The 20,711-nt window shown below is 38.9% G+C and overlaps 2 protein-coding genes across 4 annotated transcripts in view; one reads left to right on the top strand and one right to left on the bottom strand.

Annotated features, from left to right (window-relative positions):
• Positions 1 to 1,993: 1,993 nt before the first annotated feature.
• On the bottom strand, positions 1,994 to 4,782 carry LOC122970502 (heat shock factor-binding protein 1). Its single transcript, XM_044336655.1, has 3 exons — positions 4,536 to 4,782; positions 4,390 to 4,456; positions 1,994 to 3,202 (listed from the first exon to the last, which is right to left on the bottom strand). Exons 1-3 carry the CDS (start codon positions 4,578 to 4,580, stop codon positions 3,108 to 3,110), a joined length of 207 nt encoding a protein of 68 aa, XP_044192590.1. The 5' UTR covers positions 4,581 to 4,782; the 3' UTR covers positions 1,994 to 3,107.
• A 1,906-nt stretch (positions 4,783 to 6,688) lies between these two features.
• The window catches only part of LOC122969571 (solute carrier family 66 member 2), a 34,856-nt gene continuing 20,833 nt past the window's right edge, over positions 6,689 to 20,711 (top strand). Inside the window, exons 1-4 of one of the 3 annotated variants that reach the window (XM_044335387.1) lie at positions 6,689 to 6,954; positions 7,181 to 7,430; positions 9,338 to 9,471; positions 12,597 to 12,647. In XM_044335387.1, coding sequence (XP_044191322.1) covers positions 7,228 to 7,430; positions 9,338 to 9,471; positions 12,597 to 12,647 — 388 coding nt within the window. In that variant the 5' untranslated portion in view covers positions 6,689 to 6,954; positions 7,181 to 7,227. Of the gene's footprint in view, positions 7,431 to 9,337; positions 9,472 to 12,596; positions 12,648 to 20,711 lie in introns of all 3 variants that reach the window. The other 2 variants (XM_044335386.1, XM_044335388.1) reach the window with 2 other exon arrangements.

The raw sequence follows: 20,711 nt of genomic DNA, 5'->3' as shown, positions 1-20,711 counted from the left end.
TAATGAGCACATGTCACCACTAGAGGGAGATACAGCTTTATGTCAGAAGCACTATGACCATCAAGAAGTCTTCTCACAGTGGACATATTTTCTGTATATTTTCATGTTTTATAGCATCTATAGCTGACTCTGACCTCTGACAACAGTTAGGCCTCCCTATGAAGATAAATAAAATGTCACATGGAGATGAAGAAGGAATAAATTAAAAAAAAAAAAAAAAAAAAGGCTTTCAGTCACTGAATCGTCAAATACATGTTTACATTTTCCCATAACGCATCTTATACATGAGTGACATGCCTCAGTTTCAGGCACCCTTGTGAGATGAGTAGTGATCAATAACACATTGTAGGCTCAATGTATAAAAATGAGAAATTAAATCCACATTTTCTCATGTGAAATTCACAATAAGTTGGCAGGTTGGTTGGATTTCTTTTTTTCTGATGTCCTCTATCATGTGATGTATGCTTACTGGATGATTCATGTACCGTTGATGCTGCCAGAGCACTGAGCTTGAGAAGTGTTTTAACTAGCTGCCAGTCTGAGCCTATTTTTGTCTTCTTTATCCCTCTTAATGCCTGCACCTGTGAAATACATTGGGTAGAATCCAGTGTTTTTGTACAGTCTGTTTCTTTTGTTGACCATAAAAGGTATTACAATTCAAGATTTCCCAAGTGTTAAATCAGCCAAACGAATTTTTGCAGGAGCAAGGATCCTGTAAATGAAGGCTGACCACCTGATGAAGTGAGAGAATCGGGGAACTTGCCAGTCACTGCTAACACTTTTCAGTTTTTGGCACATGGCTGTGTTAATAATATTAATACGATGAAAGTGATAATTCTGTTTCCTTTGCCTACCGCCTCCTTTCTCAGCTTGATATGACTTAGCACTGCAGTCCATATTGCAGTAACATGTGCTCATTTTCATTCTGCTTAACATGCACCACATTTGTAAGGAGGGAGGACGTGTTTAACTGTCTTTGTATTTTCTTTGTGACTTTGACTTGTCTGATGGTCAAAACTATGTTAATTATATTGATTTTTTTTCAGGAAGAGATGCAAACCCATCAAGACATTATTTTATGAGCAACTTTTTAAGCTGTTAAAAAGTGCCTGAACACATGGATGTAGTATGATGTACCAGATCAGGTAATGTAATAAAAGAAAAACATCCTGAGAAAAATAAAAATTCAATCAAAAACATTTCAAGATGATGGATTTTAATGGTTCATGAAACAACTGTTAGATGAGAGGGGTTTACTACCAGTCTTAAAGGAAGGCTCTCCTCTTTTCTTTGGCTACTTACTATATATCAAACTTTCCTTGACCATTGATCTTTGTATTGTGAAACATTTCACACAGGAACAAAAGACCTGCTGCAACACGAACATCCATAAAAACATCTCACATATTGACACCACCTTGGCAATGTGTAGCTCACAAAAATCATAAATTATATATTCTTTGTGTTAGTGTAAGTATGTTTCAGTCAATAACAACAAACACTCGACTCCAACATGTGATAACAAAGTCAAGGTGAACTGTTCCATCACATATTGTATTATAGGAAACTACATCTGTGAAAAATCAAACCCATTTTCAATGAACAACAAGACATACATTATAAATAGAAGTATCTGAAGAAAACCAGAGAGCTCCAACAGAGGCCGGAGTGAAGACATATCCTCAGGTTTTCAGCTAAAACTAGCACACAAGTACAACATTTATTGAGTAAAATGTCAATTTACTTTACATTTATCTCAAACTTTTGGTACACTGAACTTAAAAACTTTGTCCAAAAGACCTTAGACAAACAAAGATTATGTCATTATGAGGTAAACTGATATAAAACTTCAGTGACTAAGTTCATTTTGTAAGTAAAAACAACAAAAAATTGTGGGAAACAAGAATACAATGTTGTCACCATGCAAATAGTAATGGAAAAGTAATCATTTTGCTGAAATACTGTACAATTTGTGCTCCATGGAAAACTCAACTTGTTTAAAAAAATCTTTATTTGGCTTAACTTTGGTGCACAGTGATAAACTGATAATCTGGCAGACAGTGGTTACACAGGTAAAAAGAAGGAAGACATACATGATATACAGTTGTACATTATATGATATACAGTAGTATTACACTTACAAATAAACTGCATAGATCAACAATATTCTCCCAGATATGAAGACAGAATAAATTCATCAATCAAATAATGAGATAATATAATCCTTCAGTTAGCATCTTTCTCAAGAGTATTTCAACCTTTAAATCCCCTGATAGTTCACTTTATACTTCATTTTCAAACTGCTGACTGCCACATGATATGCCATACTTTGTCTTTGGTGGGAAGATTATATCGCCCTTTTTCCATGTTTAAAGGTGTCCTGTGGAGTGTTTGACCACCGGTGGCGCTGTAGAGCAACAATGTTCTGACGAGCAGGTCCCTGTATTATTTGCATCAGTTGCTCAACCAGGACCACACGATGTGCACATATGGACATGCACATCGACAGTCGGTGGCGGTAAAAATTAGGAATGTGACAGTAAAAGTAAAAGACCACAACATGTAAACAAGGTTTCAAAAAAGGCCTGGAAAATGTTATATGAGGTAGTAAATGCATTCAATAGGTTTGTTAAGCCTTTGATACAAATAGGTTTTGGTAGAAAACATTGAATGTAAATAAAACCAAGTTTGTTTACAACAAAAACTCCACAAGGTACCTTTAAGCTTCTTGGTCAGCTGTAATCTGACTGTACATGCTTCCAAAACAAACAGTTCTCTTTTTTGCTGTGACAAAAAATAGACATATATATATATATTTCTATCAAAATAAATAATGTGTTAACTGTGATCCAAAGCCTCTCAGAGAGATTCAGGCATCAAGGAAAGAGCATCCACACGTTTGTTATCATATGGTAGCACCTTGGAAAAAGCGGACATTTGGCTAAAACTTTAAAGCGATATAAACTTGACGGGTACACTGATGTCAACACAGAAATCCCATTTGAAGATGTTTGATGAAAGTGTAGTGTGGAACTCTGGCAAAGCACCAGCAAGCCACAGTTTTTGGAGATTACATGGACAGAGCTCATCTGACAGTTGGCCTGCTGTCACTTTGAAATGGCCTGCTCCTCCATACCAGCTTGTGTCATGAGCTCAGCCACATTCTTCTCGAGGCCATCAATGCGTGTTCCCATCTCATCTAGTGTGAAAGTGAAGGAAACAACCTGAACATGTTGTCCAGTTAGAGCCAGACAGTGACAACAACAGAATGCAGAAACTGAGAAAATAATAGCACTACAGCTGTTTGGAGAAACTGGGCGGGCTTTTTTGTGGTTTTCACAGCTGTAAGAAGTACAATAGTAATATCACCAGTTAGCATGTATGTTAGGAGGGAACTACAGAGTCTAATTAACTGAGGTTTCAGCTGTCTTATTGACTTCAGTAGTAGATACAATTCTTAAATTGGGGGGTGTATTATCTAAGCAAAATTATTTATATCATTATTCTGTTTTGACCAACAATGTGATGACTTAAAGTCCCCCTCCTCTCAAAAATGTGTTTTGCTTATTATTGTTTCACTTGGATGTTTGACTGTACAGAATGATGTGTGTGCAGAGTTTGACACTGGAAGGCTGTTTTCACATTGATCTCCTGAAGGAAGAATGTTTCTCGTGCTCACCTTAATTCTGAGTTTCACATGAGTACATACCAACAGGATTTATGACATCACAGCTTGTTAGGAGCCAATCACGGTTCACTATGTAACTTACACAAGTGTGATGTGGAGACTTAAAACCTCCAGTGCACATACACACTGAGAATGAACTTTTCAGTGAAGTCAGAGACATCTTGTGTCCAGCTGTTAAACTTATTTACTTTGAAATTTTCATATTCATAGTTTCTGGATTTTTTTTAATGATGGCGAGGGAATATAGGTAATTTGAAGGGTTTTTTGACTAGGTACTTCAACTGTTTTGTAGAAACCCCATATCACATACACGTTATTATTCCAGCTAAGTGTTTTTACATATCCTAAAACATGTCTGCAGGGGGTATTTAATATGGAATATACAAATGGACAGCTGTATGTGTTTTACCATATTCCTGGTGAAGACAAAGCACTGTTAAACTATATCATTATGTCGAAGGGCCCCAGTAACAAGTGTATTGTAGTATTTAGTCTCGCCCTTTAAACAATTTTTGATTTTTTTTTCTTTTTTGGTTGCAGCTCACAACCAACTGAATTAACTGGATAGTTTAAGCAGATATTTGCTCTACAAAAATACCTTAGTTTAACCAAGATGCTGTCACTAAGTTTGTGTCATTTCCTATCACCACATAGGACAGGGTTTTAACAGTTACATGAGCAGCACAGTTATAAAAGGATATATTTTGTCTCCAGCTGTCCAGAGATTTCCTGGAATCTTCCTTGAAGTCGCTGCATTGTTTCCTCCATCTGTAAAGACAGGAAAACATCATAAAGTATCAAGTCTAATGTTCACTTTAACGTCACAGCTCACATTAAACCAACTTACCGCCTCTGTCATATCTTTAGCTGCCTTGCAGTCTGTTTTTGACATCGTTTATCCAACAATACACAAACCTCTGACGTCTGTCAGTGTGAGATATAAAGCTCCACCTCACAACCCGTCTATAGGTGAGTGAGAGAGAAAGTCAGTTATCTTTTTAACTCATCTAAATCCCAACTCTATTTCTCCCTTCACGACAGCTGGCTATGACTTCAGTATAACTTTGCAGTAAGTTGAGTTAATGACTAAAAATAGCACGACTTCCGCCTGTAGTATTCTTCATTTCAAAATAAAGGTGACTGTGCTTGCTACATGTTATTTCATCTTTCACAGAGAGAATAATAGAGCTTTGAAAAGTATTCAGTCCCAAGTTAAAAAAACTGTTGTGGCTGCTGCTGAACATAAACTCACTTAATATTCATATATTCACATGACATAAAAAGATTTTTCACTTTGTATGTGCGGCCCTTGTAATCTCATCTTTTTTTTAAATGTAGTTTAATTTGTTTATTTATCAGTGACTATACAGATAAACATTGTTACATACAGATCAGAAATGCCACAGATATAATGTATACAGCATCGATGTATTAGGTGTCTTGTTGAAGCTGATTCGCAGCCTTAAGTCTTGGAACTGTCTGATAAATGTTTGTTTACAATGCAAATGTAAAGTTCCCTTAACCAGACAATCCACCAGGCAGTGGCAATGATGACAGAATTGTTTGTAGTTACCCATTTGAGCCCACATGTTTCCCTACGCTTTTATTATGAAGGCACATTTTTCTGAATTTCCGGTCTTATGCCTGACGTTGACATCCGTAGTGATTTGCATGCATGGTCGCATATGGGAAGGGCATTGTTGTTAACCCTTTGTGATCTGGTTTAGCCTGTCAGACAGCTCACTGTGTGTTCAGTGAGATGAGCAGGAACACACTGAAGCTCTGCTCTTTATATAAGAGATTATCCTGCTTCACAGTGACAGATGACAGATGAGGAGCTGTCTGCCACGCTGCTTATATAACTTTCATTAAACCCTTACAAATCTTTATAATCTGGATTTTGCGACTGTGACGGTCACCGTTCATTCCTGCTGAATCTTTTGTGCACTGTGTGTATCATTAGAGATGGCCCTGCAAAATGCACTATGACGCCCAGTTCAAAAAATACTGATGTGTATTACCAGTGAATCGGATAAAATTAACCAAGGAAAGGAAAAAGGAAGGTTTGGCATATTGCCAAACTACTTTGTCATTAATCAAATGACTACAAAATCATTTCCAGGGCCTTCTGGGCACCTGAGGGCCTGGGTCAGTTGCCCACTTTTCCTAGTTGGTGATCTAGCTTTGGTCTACCAAAGCCTTTACCATTACCTTTTATTTTTAATAAAGCACTATCATTTTAAACTTTGAGCCACTGGAAAGTTTTGGTCCACACAGACAGAAACACTTTGCCTTGTCATAGCAGGAAAAGCACAGTGTGAATAACATTAACAATGGCTCTGTTGTATTCAATTTACCAGCAACAAATGACAGCGTGACAGTGGACCCTGAAACTCTAGAAGCTAAATGGAATTCAGCCTTCATTCATTTAACCATTTACACCTGTGCTTTTCCTACATGTCAAAATCTCTTCAAATTAAAAGGCATATTTTCGGCAGGATCAGGTATCAGTGGAGATACTGCACTCAGGAGATGCTGACAGATTCAGATTCAAGACTCAAGATGTCTATTGTCACTCTGGTTACACAAGTATAATCGTGTGAAATACTTTTGCTGGGAGGCTCCATTGCAATAAAAACAGTAAATAAATATATATAAAAACACATATAAAATATAATAACATATAAAAAGCAATATTTTTTAAAATATATATATAAAAGACAGAATTTAAACCTTATATAAAGTTATTATGCAGACATTTAGCTTACTACAAGAACATTATTTATGCACATATTCAATAATACGGTGTGCATCGCTGGTAATATATTATTCTTCAAACATAAAGCTAAAAACTAAGCATACTCTTCAAAACTGTTGACACAGAAGCTGTAGAGCTGTTAAACAGGCCGTATTAGGTAGTGTTTGTGTGTGTGTGTGTGTGTGTGTTTGTGTGTGTGTGTGTGTGTGTGTGTGTGAACTATCTTGACTGAGTCAAACAGCTTTGTTTTAACACGTGACGTCTGACGTTTCAGGAAATTTGGGCTAGCTAAACTGTAGAAATACACAAATATGGGCCGGTTAGTGGAGGGGGAAGTGTAAAACATAGAGACCTTGTGCTTCTCTTCTTTGTTTAATTTTTCTTGTCAATTTCAAGGGCTTTTTTTTAATACTAACGTTACTTCTGGAGTCTTGGGAGTTTCCGCTTTTGAGATAAGTGCAGCCTCCGCGCTAGCATCAACAGAAGTGTTGAATCAGAGAAATGGGAGGTAATGAACAGATTATCAGCTACAGACGGCTTCTCCGTTGCGAACACCACCGCTGCTTTTAGCTGCACAGTCGATACGGTGACTCATATATTCATGTTGTCTGTTGTTCTGAACTATAAAAGTAACGTTATCTCCCTGGCTGGTCGCTTGTGATGGCGTGGCATTAGCTGCTGCCTCTTTGTTTGTGATTACTACAAGAAATGTTACTCTGTTCACACTCTGAAAGTCATCACAAGGAAACCGAGGAGGATAAACAGCGTATAACAGCTCAACATGGAAGATGAAGTGTTTGACCAGATTGTGACCGTGGTCAACTCGCTGGTGTCGTGGGTGGCTGCTGGTGCCATGGTGTTTGGTGGGGTGGTGCCCTACATCCCCCAGTACAGAGACATCCGCCGCTCGCAGAATGCAGAGGGCTTCTCCACCTATGTGTGCCTGGTCCTCCTGGTGGCAAACATCCTGAGGATACTCTTCAGGTATCAAACTACTGTATTCCCTGTCTGTGCTTTCACACTAGATCAGCTTCTGCTGTGTGGTGACCGAACCCCGTTCAAAAATCTGCTCATTTAATGCTTTTCTCACTTATCAGTCATAGTATGTACTTTGTAGGACAAGACTAGGATGTTTAAATAATTAATGGGATATTATCTGAAATTCGGCTGAAATGACAAACCTCTTTAAAGGATAGGTTCGCAATTTTTCTAGTCTGTCTTAAAACAACAGTCAGGTGCCCAAATGAAGAGTGAAAGGTTTTCTTTGCTACAATCATTCCCCCTGTTCATACTGACTTTTAAAAGATCTTCAAATGTGCTTTCAATAAGTGATGGAGGCCAAAATCCACAGTGTGCCCTCATAGTCATTTAAAAGTGAATCTGAACCTTATAAGGCTTCAGCAGTCTTGAGTTAGTCATATCAAGTGGATATCTGCCATGTTTACAATCTTTTAGCATCAGATTCCCTCTTTGTGTTTCCTGGTTGAGCTGTGGTGGAATTATGGGAACAAAAAGAGGGACTTTGGCACTAAAAAGACTGTAATGTTGAAAGATTTCTACTTGATTTGACTCATTTGGATGACTGAAGCTTCATATTAGCTTCAGATAAACTTTTAAATACATTTCAGCACAGAAGGAGGACTGTTGATTTTGGTCCCCATCACTAACATTGTAAATGCATTATGAAGGGATCTTCTAATGGTCAGTATGACCATTAGTGGTACAACAGATCACCGAACTCACGATTTGGATCGTTTCACAGTTTTTGTGTCATGGATTGGATCATTTTTTGGATCAGCAAAAAAAAAAAAAGGAGACAAATATGACTTTGCTTTCCTTATCCCATGATCTTAAATGAAAACAACATTCAAGATGTCCAATGTTTTAATAAAATCTTGTATATAAAATATTAAATACTCCATTGTTAAATTAAAGTGCAATATGAGGTATGATACCTTCTTCCTTTGAACATGGTAGTAAGTGAAACAACAGTCTGTGTCCACATCATCAAAACTTGAAGGTAACTTACAAGCATGAACACACGTCTTGTCCTGCAGCTGAGCTTGTTGAATGAGCCAAACAAACATTCACCAGGGAAAAGTGCACCGCTAAAGTCAGTTAGATGCTGGTTTGGTCGTTGCTCTTCAAAATCCCTGTTAGTGATGTGCTGTCCGCCCATGACTTGTAGCTACAGCAGTTTGTTTACTTTGTCTCCAATGAATTAAATTTCGCAATAAATCCGCAGTTCACATGCGTGCCAAACCGTGGGGGGGGTGATCCGTTGGGATCACCGATCAACTAGGAATGATTATAGCAAGAAAAACCTATTTAGTTGTTCATTCAGGCACCTGACTGTTGTCTTAAGACAGATTTGAAAAATGGTGAACCTGTCATTTAAGAGCTTCCATAGGATTAAAACTTCAAATTTGGTTCTCATTACTTGCTGCTGCCTACTGTTGTGAATTGGATTATGAAGCAGGTATGCAATGGCTCGTGAGTCCCTGACAAAAAAGGAGTCTGAATAGCTGTTGCTGAAGTGTAGATTCTCTTCAACCAAGCTGCATCCTTCAGCTGTTTTTAAAGATTTTTACTATTGCTGGCAATCGGGTGGGTGCTTCAGAGAACAGAGGCACAATGGAACTCATGTTGGCCTTGGTGATCCTACTGGGATGATCCTGGCAGGGGTAAACAAAGAGTAATATTGTCTTAGAGGTTAAAAAACAAGACAGCCATCACAGCTAAGTACCATCATTTTACTGAGGCTGTGAGATAACTGGAAAAGCCAGCGCATGCTGTGTTCCTGGGGGCAAAGCTGTGACTGTATTTCATCAAATCATCACTGTGACACGTTACACAGTAAATTCACGCATTCTTCTGTTTTTCTCCGTCAGATTTGGCCGCTACTTCGAGACGCTGCTGCTGTGGCAGAGCATCATCATGATCGCCACCATGCTGATCATGCTCAACCTGTGCACCAACGTCCGCATGGCCACTGAACTCAACACCAAAAGACGCTCCTTCATAGGTCAGAAACCCTGTGCGGGGGCCTCTTTACAGATAAAGCCTAGTTACAACACTGTGTGTGTGTGTGTGTGTGTGTTGGCTTCAAGTGTAGTGTAGATCTGTGTGTGAAAGAATGAGTGTGTGTGGGCGTGTATGTGAGCAAAAGACAGTGCATGATAGAGATATGATGTGTTCATAAGAGTATGAAAATATCCGAGGGAGTGTGAGTGAATGTGTGTAGGCGGTCCAGTGCATGTGTGAATGTGTGTGAGCAAGGTGTGTGCAAATACGAGTGATGACAGAGCCACTCCTTATGTTTGCAATGTTTAAACACTTGAGTTAAACCTGCGTCAGTGCTTGAACAACTGTAAAGCATAATCAGAAGTGGAGCTTCGTCAGTTAACCACACTGAAGATTGTTGTCTGTGACAGCGTGTGCAGACTATTAATAGATCATTCAGAACGAACTCTTCAATTCTTCTAAAGAAAAAACATGATCATATCCATCTTAAGTTGAAGGCTGAAAGTATCAATGTTTTCCCTATTAAAAAAAAAAAAAAAGTTAAATTATTTTCAATGAGCTTACAGCTAACTGTCTGATATTTAATATGATAAATGCCAAGTATTAGCCCACTATTAATATTGATCATCAAACTTATCATAATACTAGAAGTCTTAAGGTTAGTAGGTTAAATATACTGTTATAAGTAGCGGAGCAGGTGGATCCGAACGTAGAGACCAAAAAGCAGGGCTGAAGAAAACTATTTCTGAGACTGGGCAGGCAAAAAACAAAAGCTGAGCAGAACTGAACACAAGACACAACTGAATGTGCTGAGCAGAGCAAACTCGACATAATAGAACAAAGGATCCAACAAAACTGAACTGCAAACCAAGACTTAAATACAAACTGAACCAATCAAACAGCAAGGAACAGGTGGCAAGACACAAGGGCAGGCTAGGAGCTAATAGGCTGAGGGAAACACTGAGAGCAGGGCAGGACTAACGAACATGATTCAGGGCAGGTATGGAGGGAAAAACGGGCTGGGGAGGAGTTCAGGAACACAAGAGGGAAACACAGAGCAAACAAAACCAAAACCCAGAAAACACAACGCTCAAAATATAACCCAGCATACATTAAACTGTCCGAGAATACACATGAACGCAAACCCAAGTAGACAACACCACAAGCTAACCAAGAATGCAAGAAAGTCCTTCAAACCAACAACCCAAATAATGTAAGCAAGCAAAACCAAACGACCAAAAGAACTGAACAACAGAAGTATAACACAGGAAACCAAGAGAACAAACCAAACATGACACGACATATACAATGAGTTGTTAAACAGTATAGCTATTGATAATAGATCCTGAATGTCTTTCACTGGTGGCTCCTTGTGTAGCTTATCAGATAAGAATCAGCTGAGAGAGAAACAAACATCTCCTCAGTTTAAAACATATTCCGCTTGCAATGAAGTTACTGAAACCATTGTGTCTTTACAGCCTCATAAAGTTACTCAGTAGCCTACATGTTGAAATGTTAGACCTTTTAATATTCAATGTACACAACTGATTGAGGAACACGAGGGTGTGTCATGCGTCTGAACCCTTCATCACGTGTTGTGTGCAGCGCCGGAGTTTCCCGTCTTTGCGTACAGTGTAATCCTCCTGCAGGACTTGATGCTGAGCTGTGTCTGAAGAGAGGAGAGGGGGGGAAAGCTGGACACTTAATAGGCACTAATGTCCAGCAGCTTAAAGTTAAATGACAAGTTTACCTGAATGAAAACTCTGGGATCGAAGGGTAACTAAAGCTAAATAAACCACAGAATATAAAGTGCTTTCTATTTGCAAACAACCAAACTCGGAGCCTTCTTGAGACTCAGGAAAAGAGTTCCAGACAGCTCTCATGTACTCTACAAATTTTTGAATGTATTAATACTGTTTTTCCACAAGCCCCGTTTAGCTCGCTTTAACCACACCGTGTTGCATCAAGCTGTGAACACATGCGTTTCCACTGTGTCCTCACAGCAGGGGAAACTGAGTCTAGTGCCAAACTGACTCTGAAAGTCATGTGTGGCCTTACTGGCGACCGGCCTTGTTTTTTAAAAACTCTTTCTGTGCTCAGCTCTCAGCACTTTTTTTTTTTGTAACTTGCAACTGAAACTCGGACTTTATGAGTATAGTTTCACTCCTGTCTTCCTGTTTGGATTTCCAGATAACAGCCGTTTAACCATGTTGTCAGCCGAATCAGAGCATTTCCTGTTGCTGCTGTCTTGATGTTGAAAGTTTTCAGCTGTTGATTTGAGGAAGCAATAAGAAACGCAATGTCTTCATCGCTGATTTAGTGGCGCTTTGTTAGCGGTGCTGCTATTTAGTAAAAAGGAGACTATAAACAACAAGACACATTCATTAGTTCAGGCTCTGCAGCAGTGTGTCAGCACCAACACATCAGCAATGCATTTACCTTGTCACGCTGTAGAAATAAACCCTACTTCATGCCAGCATGGCTTGAACGATTGAAGTCGCTCGCACATCAGATCCACTGAAAAACGGCATTATATTCAGCTGCATAAACTGTGTTCACTTTTTACAAACTGGTGTACTGTACGGCTGCACGAGTGAATCTCTACAGCATCAAGTAGCAATGCACAGAAATTTCAAAACTGTGTGAAACTGACTTTAAAACCCTTTATGTGTCAAGTTTATGTGATGTGATGGAAAAAAATAATTGGATAGTTCTGATCCGAAATGTTCAAATCCTACACACAGTACACATAGTGGCTTTAATATAGACTCTCATAAAGATTGAGGATGTTGCTCAGATGTGTTGTGAAAGCTCAATGAGATGCTGTGCCAATATAATTGAACAACCTCTGCCAGGGGAAACAACCTCCAACGTTCTATGTGCACCAAATGCTCTGTAATCGGTGATAAATACTAACCAAGGGGATCAGTAGTTTTACAGTATCGCTAATTATTTGGTACAGAATCATCTGTCACACCCAAGTTCATAAACCTGACAGATCAGGGGTCACCTCTGGCTAAGAAAACCAAAACCAAGCTCTTTTTTTTTTCTTTCCCTGTCCCTGTTTTTTTTGCCCCCCTTTCCCCCCCCCCTTTTTTTTTTTAAATTTATTTATTTCGTCTGTAGCAACAGACAGTAAGGACGAGGAGGTCAGAATCCCTAAGAGGCTCTTTCTGGGTATGTACAGAACTTCATGTGTCTGTCATGAAACATCAGTCGTAGTTCATCTGCCTCTCCCGCTCCCATCTCTGTGTCTCGTGCATGATGATGACCCAGTGTGGCTCTCTCCCTGTGCAGACGACTAACATCATTCACAACACGTTTGGATGAAGCATGAACCCATTTACACTCGCATGTAATCCTATTGTTACGTCCATGTTTGATCCACGGGACACATTCACTGTCCCGTCCGTTGTAGCCTCTGCTCTGATGCTTTCAATGCATGTTAAACTGCACCTCCTTAGTACAGATGAAGGATAAGATTTCATTTAAAAACTTGTGTGAATGTAATTTTTTTTGGCATGTGTTTGTGCATCAATCTGTCATTTAAATGAAATGATAGTCAGTAGTTAATAGTGATTTACAGCAGACTAACCTGTATTGACTTTATTTAATTAGCCTGATAGTCTAATTTAAGCCACTTACTGGCCTCTTGTAGTTTTCTTTGTTTCTAACTTTATGCTGATGTTTTTTTGCAGTTTGAGATGACATAATAATTTGATATTATCTCTCACTTCAGATGTGTTTTAGTGTGTGTTTAATGACTTTTAAAGAGGTGCATGTTCATCTAATCTGCTTGTTTTTTTTCTACAGGCCTGAAATGTACCTAAATGTTAAGCATCTTGCTGCTTTTGGCTGATTTATGCAAATGATTATGCTAATGACTTTTTGTCTTCTAACTGGCTTTTTGAAATTGTTCTCTGAACTACACTTTGTTTCGATGTAACAGCCCTTTTGTAGTTGATATGTTGAGAAATGTGTGGTGTGCGTGTTGCTGTGCATGAAGGCAGATTTTGTTCATCAATACTTTGAGCCTCTTGGAATTATCACCGCTTTGTTAAAAAATGAGAACGTACAGTATAATAAGCTTTAAACGTAACATTTTCTGGCGCACAATTTAATGCAACATGCACACCGTAAACGAGTTAATCACACGGGCTCACTATGGTTCCGAACTGTGAATCTTGTCACGCTCCTGTGGCTGCAGTGACGTCACAGCAGGTGCAGCTGTAATAGACCAAATATCAGCTATGACATTGCTCATTGAGGTATGGCCTGAAGTGCAGCACTCCGGAAAGTTTTATCATGTAAAAAGACTTGCTCTGTGATCTTGGTGAATCCCAAAGTGTTCAATATTAGATAAATAATTAAGACATTGTGAAATTTAATGATCACATAAATAAGTATAAAATATATAACCTCGAAATTGTATGATCCAATATATATTTTTAAAACTCAGCTCATCATTATGAAAGGTTATTTTTATTCCAGCAGATTTTATTTGAAAATGTCCCCTTTTCTCTTTTCTTTTTTATTTCAGTGTTATTTTCCCCAATGACTGTTTTATATCACTTTCCATCACAGTCACTGTCTGTGACTTATAATATAAGTCCTTAAAAAGATATTAGAATATTTCACAGTGCCATGGTTATACTACATATTTTGTCTGTTTATTCATATAATTATTTATTTCATAATGCCCTATGTTTATTATTTATGTATTTACATAATATTGAACACTTTAGGTCTCCAAATTTGAGAGTCTTTGTCACTTGTAGAGAAAGATGAAACCTCTGTAAGACTACATATTAAACCTAATTGCTCCTGTTTTACAGCTGCTAGGCATCACATGACCTGAATGACCAAAAGCACAGACGCCACACTAAGATGAAAGAATACTTGATGTCAAACTTGACTAAATGCTAAGCAGCTTTGGAGCATGTAGTGAGTTCACTCTGGCAAAGTACTGAAGTACATAAGTTTGCTCAAAAAGACAGCATGCATGCAAAAACAATTTTTTTTTTGAATGTGCTGTTTATCTACACTATTGTCCCGCAATGCAAAGGAAACATAGGCAGTACTTCACAGCTGCACAAACTAATTAAAATGTGCTTTTTTGTGAAGTTTAATTGACAGTAGTGTTCTAAAGTTAGTATGAAACAGTGAAGTATATTGATTTCTTGTATTCTAACTGCTATGACAGTATACTTGAAAGATCAATATATACCGTATTACATACTGTGTACAATGAATATGTGGTATAGAACTTGGACATAGTATTAGTGAAGAATGGGCTGTCATTCCCCCATATGGACACTAGATGGCAGTAGAAAACAACATTTGCGTGATGTGAAATGGGACAGAATAATACAAAATTCTCCTCTTAGGTGTAATTAATGCACACTAGATAATAGTGTTTTTAAAAAAAATAATTTTCATACTTTAAGAAAAACATGTGCAGAAAAACAGTTGTCATTAATCTGTCTGGTGTGTCTGTGGAGCAGGACATTTGCTTGTCTTCAGTGCCCAGGTGTGGTTCTGCTGGCTCAGTGTGCCCACATGTCGTAGCTGACTCCACAGCGCCAGAGGCTCAAACTTCTATGAATTCTCATCGATCAGTGAGCTCTGCTAAGCATCATTAGAACTGACAGAAAGCCATGTTCTTTGATTGCATCTTTGCTGGTCTGAGCCTGCCCATTGATCTGCTAGTGGAAATATCAAAGGTAAACATGTTTTAGTGCACTGTTAAAGAAAGTGTGAACACCCGGGTAGAGAAATGAAAAAACGAAGCGTATCTGTGGATTGGTTAGACACGCAGCTTCACTCTGAGACCCAAAGCATCTTTGGTCAATGTCAGGGCTGTGAGATGGATAAAGGATCAGAGATGCTGCAAAGCTCACTGACATTATAACATCAAGTACCAAACAGGTTTCAGTGTGCAGCCATCAGGTGGAACAGCTTCATATTGTAGCTCTCTGCAGTGACTCACCAGGGTGGTGTTTAATCAGCAGGACACATTCTCAACCTGTACATTTCTCTGGTTGTTCATTTTGTTCCCTTTATGTTCTCTAAGCCTTAATCATAGCACATATTTGTTGTCATAGCAGCACAGAGTCATTATCACACCAGGCACTTCCATCAAACAGCTGGACATTTGTACCGAGAAAACTGAATGTAGCTGACTCTTTATACAACTTCCTAGAATGTCCGTATAAGGCTTTGTTATCATAAATGAGACTGGCTGTGATCATAATTGGTACCTGAGATGACCTCTCAGGTACCTCAACCACAATCACACAACTGGCCACATCTGTGCAGTTTTTTGTTGTAGGCAGGGTGAGAAATAAACTTTTTTGTCCACTGACCCAACAGCCAGATGAATGTTCAAATTTTACCAGCCACTCAATAGATAACCATTGTTTTTTTTGGCCAGTGAGTGAAGCAAATCTCTCAGCCACTTGCATATTTTACCAGCATTTAGCTGGTGGCGAGTGTTAATTTTGTGCTCTAGTTGTAGGCTTCATAGGTTTAGTTTTCAGACTGTGGAGGAATCTGGGTGTCATAGCAGCTCAGTGTGATTTATATGGAAGAGTGCCTGCTGAAATCCTTTAAGGAGATTAAAAGATCAAATCATTTGGCTGTGTCAGAATCAGAAATGTTGGTGATCACTCACGTGGAGGTAAAAGGGTTTGGAAGGGAAAAAGTAAGATTGAAATATTAGTCGAAAAAGTTCAGACGGTCACAATGGGGAAAGTTGTATTCTTTCGCTGATGGGTGTGCATGAGTCAAGCTGTTACTTTTAGTGATTTTGAGGACCTAAAAGAGGAAACCTTGATTGGATTTATTCAGAATATTTTCAACATGAATTTAGGTCATCAAGCAAACAAGCAACAAAGGCTCTGCTCCATGATTGTAAATCCTATATGCAAATTTTAAGGCCTCTGTGGTTTCTGGATGTTTGGGTAGCTCCTCTGTTTGTTCCCAGATGCAGCAGCTTTGTTCATCACATCCAAATTCTCATTCACCTTCAGCTCAGTTCAGACTTAAAATTAGTTTGTGATATTTCAGCTGTAAAGGGTGTACATGGAAATCTCTGAATTTTTTGCATTTATTCCAGCCAGCACATCAATAGCGCTTATGAAGTAGGGACATGGAGACATGGAGGAAAGAATTTTCAATGGGAGTAGAAAAAACAGTTCTACTTCAGTGGGATCTTGCAAAATGTCACTTTACTCTATATATAATGACTAGGTTCGGTTGTTCTTCTACAAGCAGGGCAGTTATTAATAGTAACATTAGCTTATAGCCACCATAACATAATTTTTTTCAGTACACAGACAGCAATTGTGGACAAGCTAAGTCACACACCAAGATGCTGTGTTGCTACACTGTTGTAATTTAATAACGTTTGGGTGTAAAACATGCTCAAAATTGGATGCAAAAACTAAGCTGAATGAATTTTCAGCCCACTTTGTCTCTTTGCATGTCGACAGTGTCCTCTTCTGGGACTCTCTCGACCTCAAGAACTGTTGCAGTTTCTCCTCCATGACACGTCTTAATAGACTTGGATATAGCTAAACGTTAGCGTTTTATTCTATTGTCATCAAAAACAATGCATAATGATAGACGCCAAGCTCAGAATAAAATGATGAAATGCTCCTGTTGTTATGTCTGCACCATTGCTGTTTTCCAAATGGCCAAGTGGCTTGGAAGTAAATTGAACTAAGCAAAAGTTTTGTGCAAATTGTTCCTTTACTGTATGTCTCTTCCAAGGCTTGGTAGCAAATTTGTATGGCTCACTGCACCCTGAAGATGATCACAATTTGCAGACGTGAAGTACAACAGATTATTTGAAACCACACATTCAAGAACAAACACTTTTTGATAGCTGTCCCAGAAAACTGTGTAGAGAAATACGCTATCCCTGTGCTGGCCGTGGCTTTCTCAAAAACAAATCAGGAAGAATTTAATAAATTTTGCAATTATCTTGATTATGTCACAATGACTGAGTGATCCTGCACCACAGAGATGTTGGACTAACGATGTTAGAGAGGTACATGGCAATACAAGAGATTTCCATTTCTTTCCATTGTCTGGTTATGGCTCATTGCTCATTCTGGTCCCAGGGAGACTGTGGGGTACCTGTAGGTTCATTGGGTTTGGCAGCTTCGAATATATCACCTCATCCTGTAGGTGCAGTTATACCCTCCCTAAGGGCATGTAGAGGCCTAACTTTCAAGCTCAGTTCTTTTTATATAAGCGACATAGCATTTAGTTTAGGTGGCAGTGCAGAAATGTTGATGTGCTTTGGCTTGGCAGTGAACGCCTATTAGTCATTGTGGAAAAAGGTCTCAATTTCAGAAAATGAAACTCGTTGAAATCCGTGGTTCAATTTCTCGGGCCGTTATAACTGTCTTTTATAATAACGTTCCTGCTTCTCCCACGGGTGCTTCTGAGTGACAGCGAGCCATTATTTCAACTACCCCCGTGGACTTTTCCAGGGCCAGAGCTGAAGCTGGCAGTCAGTAAACAAGCGACTGAAATCGCCTAACTTTGACCCATGTCTTCCTACACATGTACCGCAACTCTGTGGGACTTCAAACAGAGCTGTGCACAAGATGTTTGGGAGTCCGCAGGGAGTCTATTGTTATGCAGTTCCAGTTTGTTCCCACACAGTGCCACCACAGCTGCCACTCAGCACAGGGATTAAAGAGGAAGAGGAGAATGCCCCGGGGTGCACAAGCGGCACAGCAAGCGAGGGTGTATGGCAGGGTATGGCTGAGGTACACTGCTGTGATAAATATACTGTAGTGGTCAGTGTGAAATGGTGCTCTTGTCGTACCTCTGTGTGACACTTCTCTGCCTACAAGGTATTGTTTTTACATGTGTTGCTGTCCAGTGTTGCAGGTAGATTTGTGTCTGCACATACATAAATAAGCAATGATGACAGTATAGCACTGGTATGAAGGAGTGTAATCACTGAGACAAATAACTGTAAAGCAGGTCATAATCACACGTTGCATTTTTTTGTTAGAGCCAAAGGTGTTACTGTTCTTTGCAGAATCCCTGGTCACCAAATTAAGTTGCAGAGTGGAGAGAAATATCTTTAATTTCTCCCCAGAGGAAATTTCATGCTTTGGCTCCCCTCTTAGTCCCCTTGACAGCAGTGACTGGGAGGAAAATTAAGAAAAGGATTTTAACCTTTTTATTTGAAGAACTAAAAAAGAAATTTGGCAGATAATGCTGTGCTAGGACTGGGCGATATGGATCAAATCCAATATCATGATATTTTTGACCAAATATCTCAATATCGATATTGCGACAATATTGTAGAGATGACTGTTGTTGCTTTCACAAAATATTCACATTTTTGATAAATGATCTTTAGTAAAGTCGATACAATGACTAAGTGGGTAAAGACAAATACTAGAACAGCTAGAACGGTCTGTTAAGTTCAGAAAATTACATCACTTGTATCACGAAATCAAATTAATATTGATATATTGCCCAGCCCTATGCTTTGCTCATGTATGGTATTACTGTATGGTATCATTAGTGCTATCATGGAGGTTCAGCTGAGATCAGACCATTCTTGAATTGATTTAAATCAAAGCCATATGACAAATTAAAGGGAGATATCAAACGTTTGGTGCTGTTTCAGTTCAGTAATGTATAGATAGAAGAGTGAGTGAGGTGGAACAAATTAGCAGTCATATACTTCAAAGACTGGACTTTTTTCGTGACTTTAAATTTTTATTCCACCGCATTTCTGTGGGAAACGGCACACTTGTCACCCTACTGCCTCTGTCTGACAGCTGTAGTTACAGTAGTAACTCACAAATTAAGGTTTTACAAGCAGAACATATAAGCTAAATTATGCATTGTTTTTTTAACTAGCTAATGTTATATGTAGTGACCAGACCACATGCAACATTTTAACGTTAATAATTTAACTTTCTGAAGGAAACCAGTTTTAACAGTGATGACTTGTTTTGTACATTTGGAACCAAATGTACAAAACAGGGTCTTTTACTTTCGGAGTGGTTTCCCATTATGATATCACAAATGTTAGCTGCATTTTTTAGCCACATAGGGGCAGACCAAGTACATAACAAGATAACAGACATATTATCACCTTAAACAGTTGTTTCGGCTCACATCTCAGCAAACAAATACTTATTTACATGTTCAGTAGAAACCGCAACATTAGCATTTATTGAGAGTCGTATTTTTCGCCACCTGATGTGTGTATGTATAATACAACCTGGCTCCTAGTCGTATCATCACTTGCAGCCATTCATCATGTATCGTGTGTTCAGTTCTGTGTTTAGGGTGAAGCTGTGCATGCCTTTAGCGGCCAGGTTGGCAGTGAACGCTGCACTATTGCCCCTGACTGCTTCCCTGTATGTTTGGCTTTTATCAGGCAGCACCAGCCTGGTGCTAGTTGGCCCAGATTCACAGTCCTCTGGCTGTGTTGCCAGCAGGGCTGCACAGCACCACCAGGCATCTGGAGCTGTAACACCTACAGAACAAACAATGCTATAGAGTACACACAGCAGCTCTCAAAGGATATTCTTAGTGTTGATTATACTCAGAACAGAGAGACATGACCCATTACCCCGTTTTTAAGAACTCCTGCCTACATGTCTTATGTTTATCATTGCACAACACACTGTGTTGTCATCCTACATGAATGGTTTTGCGGTGGTAAATCTTGGTGTAGGGGCTGTGTGGAGGGCTCACAGAAGGCTATGACCTGGTTTGAATGGCTCTTTGAGACTGATTCGGTTACCTTTTATTGGATTTGTTTAATTTGTCTGTCACAAAGGAACAATTGGATTGGCTCGGTATTAGAAAGCCAGGGTACATTGCTCACATACAGGCCGGCCATGTATATTCATGTAGAAATGCCATCTAAATGTCAGAATGGGTCATTGTTAATTCTCTAATGAAACAATATTTCATTCAATCATGAACTCAAATGTCATAAACGGTGGTATTTCTTCACTTCTGGTTTGCCAAGCCTCACAAAACAGCAGGGCTGTTTAATTTAGATGGTGAAGTTAAGCCAAGCAGTGCCTCATGTCTTTCTTATTTTTTTGTTTTCATCTCTCATCTACTGTACAGTATACAGTAAACCTCCTTAGAGTGTTTACATGTGAATTTTAGATAAGGAGAGTCTCATTTAAACATAATTAAACAAATCGGCTTTATTGCATTTGAGGCTTGTAGAAATCCCAT

The sequence above is a fragment of the Thunnus albacares genome, chromosome 19, assembly GCF_914725855.1.
Source record: "Thunnus albacares chromosome 19, fThuAlb1.1, whole genome shotgun sequence".
Taxonomy (NCBI): Eukaryota; Metazoa; Chordata; class Actinopteri; order Scombriformes; family Scombridae; genus Thunnus; species Thunnus albacares.
This window is presented reverse-complemented; position numbering and strand designations above follow the sequence as displayed.

What these genes read in the sequence shown, in the direction of transcription:
- LOC122970502 (XM_044336655.1), bottom strand. Translation starts at nt 4,580, where the DNA reads ATGTCAAAAACAGACTGCAAGGCAGCTAAAGATATGACAGAGGCG. An exon ending in CTAAAGATATGACAGAGGCG is followed by an intron (nt 4,457 to 4,535) that starts GTAAGTTGGTTT and finishes CTGTCTTTACAG; the next exon opens with ATGGAGGAAACAATGCAGCG. An exon ending in TGGACAGCTGGAGACAAAAT is followed by an intron (nt 3,203 to 4,389) that starts ATATCCTTTTAT and finishes TCACTTTCACAC; the next exon opens with TAGATGAGATGGGAACACGC.